At 44.9% G+C, this 14,251-nt stretch overlaps 1 protein-coding gene across 1 annotated transcript in view; it reads left to right on the forward strand.

Moving 5' to 3' along the window:
• The first annotated feature begins 1,179 nt into the window (after positions 1–1,179).
• glrx3 (glutaredoxin 3) overlaps positions 1,180–14,251 on the forward strand; it is a 72,711-nt gene continuing 59,639 nt past the window's right edge. The window contains exons 1-2 of the mRNA XM_070876772.1: positions 1,180–1,288; positions 12,920–13,028. Coding sequence (XP_070732873.1) covers positions 1,197–1,288; positions 12,920–13,028 — 201 coding nt within the window. The 5' untranslated portion in view covers positions 1,180–1,196. The remainder of the gene's footprint in view (positions 1,289–12,919; positions 13,029–14,251) is intronic.

A 14,251-nucleotide genomic window follows, 5' to 3' on the forward strand; every position in this document is an offset into this window, starting at 1 on the left:
CCAACCCACCAGTGGCCCCAGACAAATTTATTGCCCACTATTTCTCTAAAACCTGAATTGCATTCATCTGTGCTCCTCTTCCCCCTCACTCGCTCCAACTCCTAGGCCTCTCTCAGTCACTCCAATCCAGGCAATTTTCCAATCATTGTTTCACCACCATCTCCTGGCAATTACACGGTTCAAGTGTTGAGTGTGCACATCAGTCTAGTGCCGACATAAGACACTAGTCAAGTCAAAAAGGAGCCAGTCTGATTAATCACAATGTAAAAACACATCGGGATAATAATATGGATGGCAGTGCGCACACATATAGGGCACAAGGTGGAACTCGCACCATATTGCAAAGCATGTTTGTTTTATTAATTTGTTGGTCTCCTTGCATTCAGAACATGTGTTGGGAGCACTATTGAGGTTTTGTCGATAGTGTGCACTTCCCATAAATATTGACTTAATTCCTGTAACAGTTTTCTGTCACAGTTAAATGTATTATATATAGATAAAAAAAAAAACAGTAGATGCTGGAAATCCAAAACAAAACTAGATTATTGCTGGAAACACAGGTCAGCCAGTTCCTTTCACAACTCATGCTCCCTTCCCCTATATCATGTAATATAGTATTTGACTTATTCAGTTGTTGCAATTCAATTAGCCAGATTATATTATAGATTACAAGGGACAGAAAAATAATAGATAATGCTGCAAATACTCAGCAGATCAGGCAGCATCTGTGAAGAAACAGTGCAAATGTTTCAGATCGATAACCTTTCGTCAGAACTGGAAAGTTAGAGATGTAACAAATTTGAAGTTTGAGATTTAGAGGAAGGGAAAGGGGGGAGGGGAGGAAAAGAACAAAAGGGAAGGTGTGATAGAATGGAAGACAGCAGAGATTAAAAGACGAAAGGGATGAGGTGCAAGGCAACAAAACAATGTCTCCTGATTAAACATGAGCAACGCCACGGGAGATCAACTAAAATGAATATTTCCTAAACACACATATAAGGAAAGTATGCCTGCCTTAAATAAGAAATTGCTTAAAAGTTGTCTCTAAACTGGAGAATTTCTTGCAAAACGGCCAAATCAATTTACTGCCACTGAACAATCCCTTGGAGCGTGAAGATGAGGACGGCGCGCGCGTGCGCGCGTACGTCAGGCATCAACAATCGAGCGTCGCTGGGTTTTCACCCTGTGGTCCGCTGATGCGCCACACGTGTGGTCTGGTAATCATGGCGACGGTGGCAGTGGCCGAGAGTGCCGAAGATTTCGAGGAGGTGCTGGAAAGAGCCAGGCAGTAGGTTGTGGGCCGTGACTGGGCGGGGCAGGACGGGAGGTGCGCCGTAAAGTCCCGGCGTGTGCGTGCCATTTGCCGGGCTGATCGAGACGGTAAAGGGGTCCCGGAGCCGAGGGGGGAGGCCGCCGTGCGGGACTCAGGCCGACTGGAGGCAGCGGCGGGGTTTAGTTTGGAGCGAGAATTGAAAAGAGCAGCACAGAAAGAGCTGCGTCGGAATAATTCAAGATAGTTTCTTTATTGTAAAGAGTGGGTGGTAGAGAAACTGGCTGTAACTTTCAACCAAAACTACCGAGTCTCCTACTCTTCCTCCCGCACCTCCACCCAAACATGTTGAACTGGCTTAGTCACGTGGTTTGTGCCTGGGACTTATTTGGAGTGACTAAAGGCTGAAAAGAGTCTTGCACAGAAATTACACCCAGGGAACAGGCTGTTTGGTCATCCAGTCTGTTGGTATTCATCTTCCTCATTCGCCACACTCCGCCACGATCCTTCACCGCTCCTGCACCTCCGCACCAAACATTCGCCGAACCTCTGTCACGATCACCCACCAAATTTCAGCCATGATCCCTCATCACCCCTCAGCCCCGATCACTCATTGCAAGCCCACTACGACCTTCCATGCTCCTCTGCTTTACCAGGGCCCAGCCGATGCTCCTGCCCACGCTCCAAACAACGACCTGGGTCCTGATGACGTCGCCTTGAAGCCGTCACGCACATGAAGTGGCTCGCGTTGGAAGCTGCAGTGGCATGCTCCAGCTCTTTTTATAGCCCCGACCTGCGGTGGTCTCTCTCAGGTCGGGGGGGGGGGGGGCCCAGGGGCAACATGGGCCAGCCCACACTGATATGTGTGCGCACTAGGTCCATGCAGCAGAGCAGGTCTCCAGTCGTCCTGGTTAACCCTTGCCACTGGATAAAGGCCTAGCTCTGTCAAGCCCGTGTGGTGGCTGATGTGCAACAGTCAGCACATGTTTAAAAGAAAATCTAAGCATAGGTATCTTCCACCCCCTCAATTGGAGTTCAGGACTGGAACATTGGGTCCTTCATTAAAACATCTGTGAACTCCCGTGGAAGCAAGTCATCCTCATTCGAGAGAGCGCCTATGATATGATTTATCTTCCACACAAGTAGTAGTCCTCTGCTCGCCCTGTTCCCAAGTAGGAAGGGATGTGGGAAAACCTGAACTGTAATTAGGTGATGCTAAGCTTGTATTTATAATCCTGTAAAGTATAGGGGAGAAAGATTAATGGAGGCAAAGAGTGTCATGGTCTTAAGGAACTGGAAAAGAATGAGTTCAAATAGGATGACAAAAATTACTGAAAACATAAGGGCAATTGTGGGGAATTTACTAAAATCGTGGGCACTTGCGGGATATTTTTCTTGCAGTCTCAGTTGGTTTTTGGCTTTGCTCTTTAATTTTAATCAGGAGCATGTTTTAAAGAGTCAGTAGAGTCAGTATTCTGCCGTTTGCAACCAAGTAAAATTTTTGCTGTTTACTGTAACAGCTGCTTGTACAACCAGCATGTGCTCAGCTCACCAGTACTGTTTGAAATTAAAGATCACAGAATCATAGAATGGTTACAGCACAGTAGGAGGCCATTCGGCCTATCGAGTACGTGCGGCTCGCTGCAAGAGCACTTCAGCTAATCTCAATCCCCCGCCCTTTCTCCGTAGCCCTGCAATTTTTTTCTTCTTTCAGGTAAGTTTCTAATTCCCGTTTGAAAGCCACGATTCCACTACCCTTTCAGGCAGTGCATTCCAGATCATAACCACCCGTTGTGTAAAAAAAAAAAGTTTTTCCCTCATGTTGCCTTTGGACCTTCTGCCAATCACCTTAAATCTGTGTTCTTTGGTTTTCTCAACCCTTCTGCAAATGAGAACAGTTTCTCTCTACTCTCTCAAATTTCCCCTCAATCTTCTCTGCTCTAAGGAGAACCACACTTTCTCCAGTCTATCCACGTAACTGAAATCCCTCACCCCTGGAACCATTCTTGTAAATCTTTTCTGCACCTTCTCAGGCCTTCTCATCCTTCCTAAAGTGTAGTGTCCAGACTCCAGTTGTGGCTAAATCAGTATTTTATACAAGTGGTTCATAACTTCCTTGCTTTTGTAATCTCTGCCTCTGTTTTTAAGCCCAGGATCCCATATGCTTTATTAACCACTTTCTCAACCTGCCCTGCCACCTTCAACGATTTGCTCACATCTACCCCCAGGTCTCTATATTTCTGCCCCCACTTTAGAATTGTATCCTTTAGTTTACATTCCCCCCCCTCATTCTTCCGACCAAAATGTATCACTTCGCATTTTTCTGCGTTAAACTTCATCTGCCACCTGTCTGCCCATTCCACCAGCCTGTCTATGTCCTCTTGAAGTATATCCTTATCCTCCTCACTCTTCACTGTACTTCCAAATTTTGTGTCATCTGCAAATTTTGAAATAGTGCCCTGTACACCCACATCCAAATCATTAATATATATCAAGAAAAGCAGTGGTCCTAGTACCGATCCCTGGGGAACACCACTGTATATCTTCCTCCAGTCCGAAAAACAATCGTTCAGCACTACTCTGTTTCCTGTCACTTAGCCAATTTGTATCCATGCTACCACTGTCCCTTTTATTCCATGGGCTTCAACTTTGCTGGCAAGCCTATTATGTGGCACTTTTTTCAAATGCCTTTTGGAAGTCCATACACCTTTTCAACCGCATTGCCCTCATCAACCCTCATCAAAATATTCAATCAAGTTGGTTAAACACAATTTGGCTTTAACAAATCCGTGCTGGCTTTCCTTACTTAATCCATACTTGTCCAATTGACGGTTAATTTTGTCCTGGATTATCATTTCTAAAAGCTTCCCATCACTGAAGTTAAACTGACTTTTAAAAAAAATTTGTTCTCTGATGTGGGTGTCGCTGGCAAGGCCAGCATTTATTGTCCATCCCTAATTGCCCTAGAGAAGATGGAAGTGAGCCACCGCCTTGAACCGCTACAGTCCATGTGGTGAAGGTACTCCCACAGTAGTTAAGGAGGGAGTTCCAGGACTTTGACTCAGCGACGATGAAGGAACGGTGATATATTTCCAAGTCTGGATAGTGTGTAACTTGGAGGGGAAATTTCAGGTTATGGTGCTCTCATGCGCCTGCTGCGTTTGTCCTTCTAGGTGGTAGAGAGAACCTGTTCAACCTTCGTCGCCTCCAGGCCAGATCCAAGACCGTCCCATCCTCTGTCGTCGAGCTATAGTACGCAGACGACGCTTGTGTCTGCGCACATTCAAAGGCTGAATTCTAAGTCATTGTCAGCATCTTCACTGAGGCGTACGAAAGCATGGGCCTTACACTAAACGTCAGTAAGACAAAGGTCCTCCACCAACCTGACACCGCCACACAGCACTGCCACCCAGTCATCAAGATCCACAGCGCAACCCTGGACAACGTAGACCACACTCCATAACTCAGGAGCCTATTATCAGCAGGGGCAGACAACGAGGTTCAACACCGCCTCCAGTGCGCCAGCTCAGCCTTCGGCCGCCTGAGGAAGATCAGGCCCTCAAATCTGCCACCAAGCTTATGGTCTACAGGGCTGTAGTGATACCCGTCGTCCTGTATGACTCAGACGTGGACCATATACAGTAGACACCTCATCGCTGGAGAAATACCACCAATGATATCTCCACAAGATCCTGCAAAATCTCCTGAGAGGACAGACGCACCGACATTAGTGTTCTCGATCAGACCAACAACCTCAGCATCGAAGCACTGACCACACTCGACCAGCTCCGTTGGGCAGACCACATTGTTCGCATGCCCAAAGCAAGCGCTTTGCTCGGAACTCCTACACGGCAAGCAAGCCCCAGGTAGGCAGAGGAAACATTTCAAGGACACCCTCAAAGCCTCCTTGATAAAGTGCAACATCTCCATTGGCACCTGAGAGTCCCTGGCCAAAGACCACCCTAAGTGGAGGCAGAGCATCTGGGAGGGCGCTGAGCACCTCGAGTCTCGTCGCCGCGAGCATGCAGAAAACAAACGCAGGCAGCGGAAGGAGCATGCGGCAAACCAGATTCCCCACCCACCCTTTCCTCCAACGACTACCTGTCCCACCTGTGACAGAGACTGTAATTCCCGTATTGGACTGTTCAGTCACCTGAGAACTGACTTTTGGAGTGGAAGCAAGTCTTCCTCGATTTCGAGGGACTGCCTATGATGATGATGAGAGGTCGCAGGTTTGGGAGATGCTGCCAAAGAAGCCATGACGAGCTGCTGGGTTTATCCTTGCAACCTTTTTTGAACAAGAGTGTAATATTTGCCATTCTTCAGTCCTCTGGCACCACCTCCGTATCCAAGGAGAATTGGAAGATTATGGCCAGTACCTCCAAAATTTCCACTTTTACTTCTCTCAGCATCCCATCCGGTCTTGATGACTTATCTACCTGAAGTGCAGCCAGCCTTTCTAGTACCTCCTTTTTATCAATTTTTACCCTATCCAGTATCTCAACTAACTCCTGTTTCACTATGATCTTGGCAGCATCTTCTTCCTTGGTAAAGACAGATGCAAAGTACTCCTTTAGTACCCCTGGCATGCCCTCTGCCTCCATGTGTAAGTATCCTTTTTGGTCCCTAATCGCACCCCTCTTACTACCCGTTTACTATTTATATGTCAATAGAAGACTTGGATTATTTTTATGTTAGCTGCCAGTCTATTCTCATACACCCTCTTTGCCCACCTTATTTCCTTTTCCACTTCCTCTCTGAACTTTCTGCATTCAGCCGAGTTCTCACTTGTACTCTCAACCTGACATCTGTCATACACCCCATTTTTCTGCTTTAACTTACTCTAGTATATGAGCAGCTAAAAAAAGAGACTTGCATTTATATAGCGCCCTTAACGAATACCGGAAGTCCTAAAGTGCATTACAGCCAATGAAGTACTTTTTGAAGTGTAGTCACTGTTGTAATGTAGGAAATGCAACAGCCAATTTGTGCACAGCAAGGCCCCACCAACAATAATGTGATAACCAGGTAATCTGTTTTTGTGATGTTGATTTGAGGGATAAATATTGGCCAGGACACTGGGGATAACTCCCCTGCTCTTCTTTGAAATAGTGTCATGGGATCTTTTACATCCACCTGAGAGAGCAGACAGGGCCTCGTTCTAACATCTCATCTGAAAGATGGCACCTCTGACAGTGCAACATTCCCTCAGCATTGCATTGGAGTGTCAGCCTAGATTATTGTGGAGTGATCATTACAATACCCAACTAGAAACTTACTTCACTCTTAGGCTGGCAGAATATAACACTTTAAAACATGCTGATAAGCACAGAAACTGACATGGTTGTAGGGGTGAAAATCATTGAATGTAGTGCAACTGGATCTAATTTGCCCTTGTGATGATTCTTGATGTCAACACAGTGAAGATACAGGGCGGAGGAAGAGCTTGTTGGATGGCATATTTACAATTTAGGAGAGACTGGTTGAAAGTTCTGAGGAACGCTGACTATAATATTCATAAAATAAAGTGAGCAAGGTTGATTGAAGACTGAAGGTGAAGAGTTGCCAATCAGAAGGGTTTTCTTAGTTCTTGTTAAACATAGAAGCATAGAAAATAGGTGCAGGAGTAGGCCATTCGGCCCTTATAGCCTGCACCACCATTCAATAAGATCATGGCTGATCATTCACCTATTCACCTCAGTACTCCTTTCCTGCTTTCTCTCCATACCCCTTGATCTCTTTAGCCGTAAGGGCCATATCTAACTCCCTCTTGAATATATCCAATGAACTGGCATCAACAACTCTGCGGTAGGGAATTCCACAGGTTTATAACTTTCTGAATAAAGAAGTTTCTCCTCATCTCAGTCCTAAATGGCTTACCCCTTATCCTTAGACTATGTCCCCTGGACTTCCCCAACATCGGGAACATTCTTCCTGCATCTAACCTGTCCAGTCCTGTCAGAATTTTATATGTTTCTATGAGATCCCCTCTCATCCTTCTAAACTCCAGTGAATACAGGCCCAGTCGATCCAGTCTCTCCTCATATGTCAGTCCTGCCATCCCGGGAATCAGTCTGGTGAACCTTCGCTGCACTCCCTCAATAGCAGGAATGTCCTTCCTCAGATTAGGAGACCAAAACTGAACACAATATTCCAGTTGAGGCCTCACTAAGGCCCTGTACAACTACAGTAAGACCTCCCTGCTCCTATACTCAAATCCCGTAGCTATGAAGGTCAACATACCGTTTGCCTTCTTCACCGCCTGCTGTAACTGTATGCCAACTTTCAATGACTATGTACCATGACACCCAGGTCTCGTTGCACCTCTCCTTTTCCTAATCTGCCACCATTCAGATAATGTTCTGCCTTTGTGTTTTTGCCACCAAAGTGGATAACCTCACATTTATCCACATTGTACTGCATCTGCCATGCGTTTGCCCACTCACCTAATCTGTACAAGTTACCCTGCAGCCTTTTAGTGTCCTCACAGCTCACACCGCCACCCAGCTTAGTGTCATCTGCAAACTTGGAGATATTACACTCAATTCCCTCATCTAAATTATTAATGTATATTGTAAATAGCTGGGGTCCCAGCACTGAACCCTGCGACACCCCACTACTCACTGCCATTCTGAAAAGGACCCGTTTATTCCGACTCTCTGCTTCCTGTCTGCCAACCAGTTCTCTATCCACGTCAGTACATTACCCCAATACCTTGTGCTTTAATCTTGCACACCAATCTCTTGTGGAATGAAAGAGAAGTGTTAAAACTCTCTCTCCAAATAGGAAGTTGGATGAGCTGCAATTTCCTCCTGTTAAACATTGAGAAAACTTAAGCTATTGTCTTCAGCCCCTGTCACAAACTCAACACCCATGCCACCAATTCCATCCCCTTCTGGCCACTGTCCCAGGCTGGACCAGATTATTTAGTGTCAGCCGTGACTCCCTTGCCCCTCAATCGGAAGGTTGTGGGTTCAAGTCCCACTCCAGAAACTTGAGCACACATATCTAGGCTGACACTCCAGTGCAGTACTGAGGGAGTGCTGCACTGTCTGAGGTGCCGTTTTTCAGATGAGACGTTAAACAGAGGTTCTGTCTGCCCTCTCAGGTGGATGTAAAAGTTCCCATGGCGCTGTTTAGCAGGGGAGTTATCCCGTGTGTTCTGGCCAATATTTATCCCTCAATGAACATCACTAAATTAATTTATCTGGTCATTATCACATTGCTGTTTGTGAGACCCTGCTCTGCACAAATTGGCTGCTGCGTTTCCCTCATTACAACAGTGACTGCACTTCAAAAGTACTTAATTGGCTGTAACGCACTTTGAAATATCCGGTGGTCGTGAAAGGCACTATATAAATGCAATTTTATTTGCAACCTCAGCATCCTATTTCCCCCTGAGTTGAGCTGCTAACCCCATAATCCTCTCCATTGCAAAGACCACCTGCTTCCACCTCTAACATCGCACACCCTTGCCTCTACCCCCACCCATCTGCTGATGAAATCTTTATCCATGCCTGTGTCACCTCCAGACTCAACTTTTCCAATGCTCTTTTCCACCCCTCTACCTTTTAAATTCTAGCTCATCCAAAACTCCTATCTGTATCCTATCCTGCACCAATCCTGCTCACACCAGTCCTCGCTGATCTACATTGGTTCCCAGTGTCTCCAATTTAAAATTTTCATCCTTCTGTTTAAATCTCTTTGCAGTCTTGCCTTTCCCTATCTCTGTATCCTCCTCCAGCCCTACAACCCTTTCTGAACTCTCCATCCCACTGACTCTGGCCTCTTGTGCATCCCCTCTTCTCTTTGTCCCACCATTTTTGGCTGTGCCTTCAACCATCCAGGCTCCACACTCTAATTCCCTCCCTCTTCTTCTTCAAGACCCTCCTAAAAACCCTACTTTTTGACTAAGCTTTTGATCATTCCTCCTAATATTCCCTCCTTTGGCTCAGCACCCATTTTTTTCATTACCTGTATATCTCTGCAGGACATTTTTCTATATTGAAGGTGCTATGTAAATCCAACTTGTTGGAAGTTACATTCTGGGCCTTGTCCCACCATCCTTTTATTTATGTAAATGGATTAACAATTGTACACAAGTAAACTAAGTCTTGTATGAATCAAAACATGCGCCTTTATCCTAAGTAACGCAAGTGTAATTATTGACCCCAAATTATGGTACATTGGTCACTGTAGGTGACCATTACGTTCTCCTGCCACCCTAGGTGTTGGAAATCAAACATGGCTAGACCAATGTGCAAGCTGCAACTACTGTTGATATTTATGTACAAGTAAAATGATGCATTGAAACAAAAGGACTGCGGCAAGAAGCTATGAATCATGTAATCAAACTCATACATAAACTGAATTAATTGGTTAAAAAAAGTCAAATTCTTCCAGTTTCTCTTGGCAAATGCTTACAAAAATACATGGGCTGGAAATTCCCCAACATTTGCCTGGTTTTTCGGTGATAAACGGTGCAGTGGGAAATTCGCTGAAGTCTTGAGCCGGCGGATTTTAAATACTGCGGGAAGTGGACTGCCGTCGTGCAAGACTGGAAAAAACGCTTTTGCCAGATATTTGGCTCGCAACGCACCCCTAGATAGGACAAAAAAAAACGCCTGTATTGTAGTCCTTGGAACGGCAGTAGGTATGAAGACCTGCAAAAAAGCTAAGTTAAAGTTTTTATTAATTCTTTTGCAACGATTCGATAGAAAAGGGTCTTGTGTGTGTGATTTAAAAAAAAATTGTTTTTTTGAATTTTTTGGCGGCGTTTTCCCCTTCCCTCGGCCCAACTCGCAGCGGTATCGGCCTGTAATTCACTGATGTACACAGTGAATGGAAGTGACCTCAGAACTGAACCTTGTGCGGCACTATTACCCACTTTCAACCACTTTTAATTCCGATCCTATTTAATTTAAAGAGGAAGGACACTCTTGCTATTGAGGGAGCACAGCGAAGGTTCACCAGACTGATTCCCGGGATGGCAGGACTGACATATGAAGAAAGGCTGAATCGACGGGGCTTATATTCACTGGAATTTAGAAGAATGGGAGGGGATCTCATAGAAACATAAAATTCTGATGGGATTGGACAGGTTAGATGCAGGAAGAATGTTCCTGATGTTGGGGAAGTCCAGAACCAGGGGTCACAGTCTAAGGATAAGGAGTAAGCCATTTAGGACCGAGATAAGGAGAAACTTCTTCACTGAGAATTGTGTACCTGTGGAATTCTCTACCACAGAAAGTTGTTGAGGCCAGTTCGTTAGATATATTCAAAGGGAGTTAGTTGTGGCCCTTATGGCTAAAGGGATCAAGGGGTATGGAGAGAAAGCAGGAATGGGGTACTAAGTTGCATGATCAACTATGATCATAATGAATGGTGGTGCAGGCTCGAAGGGCCGAATGGCCTACTCCTGCACCTACTTTCTATGTTTCTAATCCCATTTGCTATCCTCCCCCAATTTGATACCCATTAATCTTCTAGTAATATGATACTTAGTCAAGGACTTTCCTAAAGTCCATGTACATTACATCCACTGCATTTCCCCAGCATAGATGTCTGTTACCTTCTGAAAAGGATTTTGAGAATTGTCAAGCACGATTGTCAGTCCTCTTTCCTCAGCTGAGGATTCCCATCCCATGATAGCCGGGACGTTTGACCGACTTTGTCCCATTTCCTTTGCTCCTGCCCTCGTCCCCGACCTCGAATCGTGATGGGGTCTCCCTTATCCTCCACCCCACCAGCCTCCGCAATCGAGAGATCATCTTCCATCATTTCCGTCACCTCCAACATAATACCTCACTAAGCACATCATCCCCTCACCTCTCAGCTTTCCAAAGGACCATTCCCTCTGGAACACCTTGGTTCTCTCTTTCATCACGCTTACCACCTGTTCTTCCTCTGGCACCTTCCCTGCAAGCACGGGAGATGCCCATTCACCTTCTCCCACATCAATGTCCAGGTTCCCATACAATTCTTGCAGGTGAGAGCAATTTATGTGTACTTCCTCCAGCCTAGTATACTGTATTGGCCGCTCACTATATGGTCTCCTGTACATTGGGGAGACCGAATGCACAATAGGTGCTGAACATCCCTAAGTGCGACCCCTGTTGCTTGTCACTTCAACTGTCCATCCCACTATCACTCTCAGCATTCTGTCTTTGGTCTCCTACAGAGTTCTAATGAAGCTCAACACTTTTTCTACTAGGCATTTTACAGTCCCCTGGCTTTAATATTGACTTTAACAACTTCAGACCTTAACTATAAATCCCCTTTTCGCTCTGACAGGAGGTATGATTTGTTTCCCCCTCTGGAACAGGAGACATAGCTAACATCTCCCAGTTTGCCGTCCATCGCTGCATCCGGGAGGTCACAGAGGCTCTGTACTCCAGGAAAAGGGACTTCAATGTCTTCTCTATGAACAGAGCGCGTATGTGGCTTTGTTAGGATATCTAGCTTCCCTTTGATGCAAGGTGCCATCAACTGGACACGTGCTTTTGTGGACGCCACATATCCCCCTCTCCTCACCCCATCATCCCCACACCTGGGTCTGCATAGATATCACTAAAAACTAGTGGACAGGTGTAAAAAGTAATTAAAAAGGCTAATGGAATGTTAATCTTCATCTCAAGTGGGCTGCGGTTGTATAAAGCTCTCATTAGAAAGCATCTGAAGTACTGCATTTAGTTCTCAGCACTGCATCTCAGGAAGAATATGGTGGCCTTGGAGGGACCCTGTGCAGTGCAGATTCACCAGTATGTTATCAGGGCTAAAAGGGTTAAATTATGAGGACAGGCTACATAGGCTTATATTTTCTCGAGTATAGAAGATTAATGGGTGATATAATTGAGATATTTAAAATGATTAAAAGATGTGATCAGGTAGATAGAAAGAAACCATTTTCTCTGGTGGGGGAGTCCAGAACAAAGGAGCATAACCTTAAAATTAGAGCTAGGCTGTTCAAGGGTGATGTTAGGAAGCATTTCTGCACAGAAAGGGTAGTGGAAATCTGGAACAATTCTCTCCACCTCCCCAACCCCCACAAAAAGGCTTTAGGCAATGGTATTAAGGAATATGGAACCAATGTGGATAAATGTAGTTTTGGTACAGATCAGCCATGATCTGAATGAAAGGTGGAACAGGCTCGATGGGCTGAATGGCCTATTTTTGTTCCTATGGTCTTGACTTCCTATGTGCAATGACACAGAGGTCAGCTAGTATAGAATAATAAATGTTTGGGAATGCAGTACAAAAACTTCTACAGACCTGAGGGTAAACCCAAATACAAAACCAGCGACAGACTGCATACACCTCAGCTATCAATCATGATCATCTTTACATAACAATTTATGGTATGTTGAAGCTTAACATAAGATTGGATTTTCAAAAGTCAAATGACCAAGGTAAATCTGTGCCAATGAAGTTTGTCATTAAAGGTCAGATAAAACGTCCAGGATTTAGTTGTGCTGTATGAAGTTATAACAAAGCATGGTTTATTCACTAAAGTCAGATTTGAACCTCTGAACGTAGTTATGTGGCCCAGTTTTGTGTTTCAAAATATTGAAGAATGAATAAAGCTTCAAGATTTGACTTTCTAATATCAGGACATTAAGTGAATAGAAATTTTTTTTTCTCCCTCCTTAGGTCGCTAGTAGTGGTCCATTTTTGGGCACCATGGGCTCCACAGTGTTTGCAAATGAATGAAGTCATGACTGAATTGACCAAAGAATATCCACATGTTATATTTCTAAAGGTAATTTTTGTGATTAATTTGCTAAGTTGTCTGCAATGTATGCACCAAAAAGTGATGGATATAGTTATTGACTAAAATGTAAAGGGATTAAAAGTTGTAAAATAAAATTTGTTACTTTTTTCTACCACAGAATACGATAGGAAAATGGAGACTTGATACAAAACATTTATCTCTCCAGTTTCTATAGTGTAAAGAAAACAAATGCTTAAGTAATGAAGCCTTGCAAAACTCTTAATGTAGCATCCATAAGAGCATAAGAACATAAGAAATAGGAGCAGGAGTAGGCCATTTGGCCCCTCGAGCCTGCTCCACCATTTAATACGATCATGGCTGATCCGATCATGAACTCGGGTCCACTTCCCTGCCTGCTCCCCATAACCTCTTATTCCCATATCAGTTAAGAAACTGTCTATCTCGGTCTTAAATTTATTCAATGACCCAGCTTCCACAGCTCTCTGAGGCAGCGAATTCCATGGACTTACAACCCTCCGAGAGAAGAAATTTCTCCTCATCTGTTTTAAATGGGTGACTCCTTATTCTAAGATTATGCTCCCTGATTCTAGTTTTCCCCCATCAGTGGAAACATCCTCTCTGCATCCACCTTGTCAAGCCCCCTCATAATCTTATATGTTTTGATAAGATCACCTCCCATTCTTCTAAATTCCAATGAGTAGAGGCCCAACCTACTCAACCTTTCCTCATAAGTCAACTCCCTCATCTCCGGAATCAACCTTCTCTGAACTGCCTCCAAAGCAAGTATATCCTTTCATAAATCTGGAAACCAAAACTGTACGCAGTATTCCAGGTGTCGCCTCTATTTTTTTTCTTTCTTTTCTTTGATATGTACTGTGGACCATAGCCCGGGGAGTCCAGAATTGTATGTTTCCTCCCGAGCACTAGGGTGATGGACAGGCATCAAGGGCTGGATTTTCAGCAGGTTTGCGACCGGGTTGTTGTCCTGATTTGACCCTCCGCGGCGAAAACCCGATTGCAAAGCCCGGGTAGGATTCTCTGGTACCTCTTTGCGGCGGCGCTTTCAAGTACCGCTGGGGAGAGGTGCGCCGACGTGCAATGCCTTGGATTGCGTTTGCGTCCGAGTTTCAGCACTCTCCAGATCCATACGCTGTGCCCAGGATACCGACAGGTCAAATCTGTCGGTGCAGCCCTGCCAGCAGCCGTAAGTATGAAAACCTGCAAAAAAGAAAAGTTAAAGTTTTTAATTT

This window comes from Pristiophorus japonicus, chromosome 3 (assembly GCF_044704955.1).
Source record: "Pristiophorus japonicus isolate sPriJap1 chromosome 3, sPriJap1.hap1, whole genome shotgun sequence".
Classification (NCBI taxonomy): domain Eukaryota; kingdom Metazoa; phylum Chordata; class Chondrichthyes; family Pristiophoridae; genus Pristiophorus; species Pristiophorus japonicus.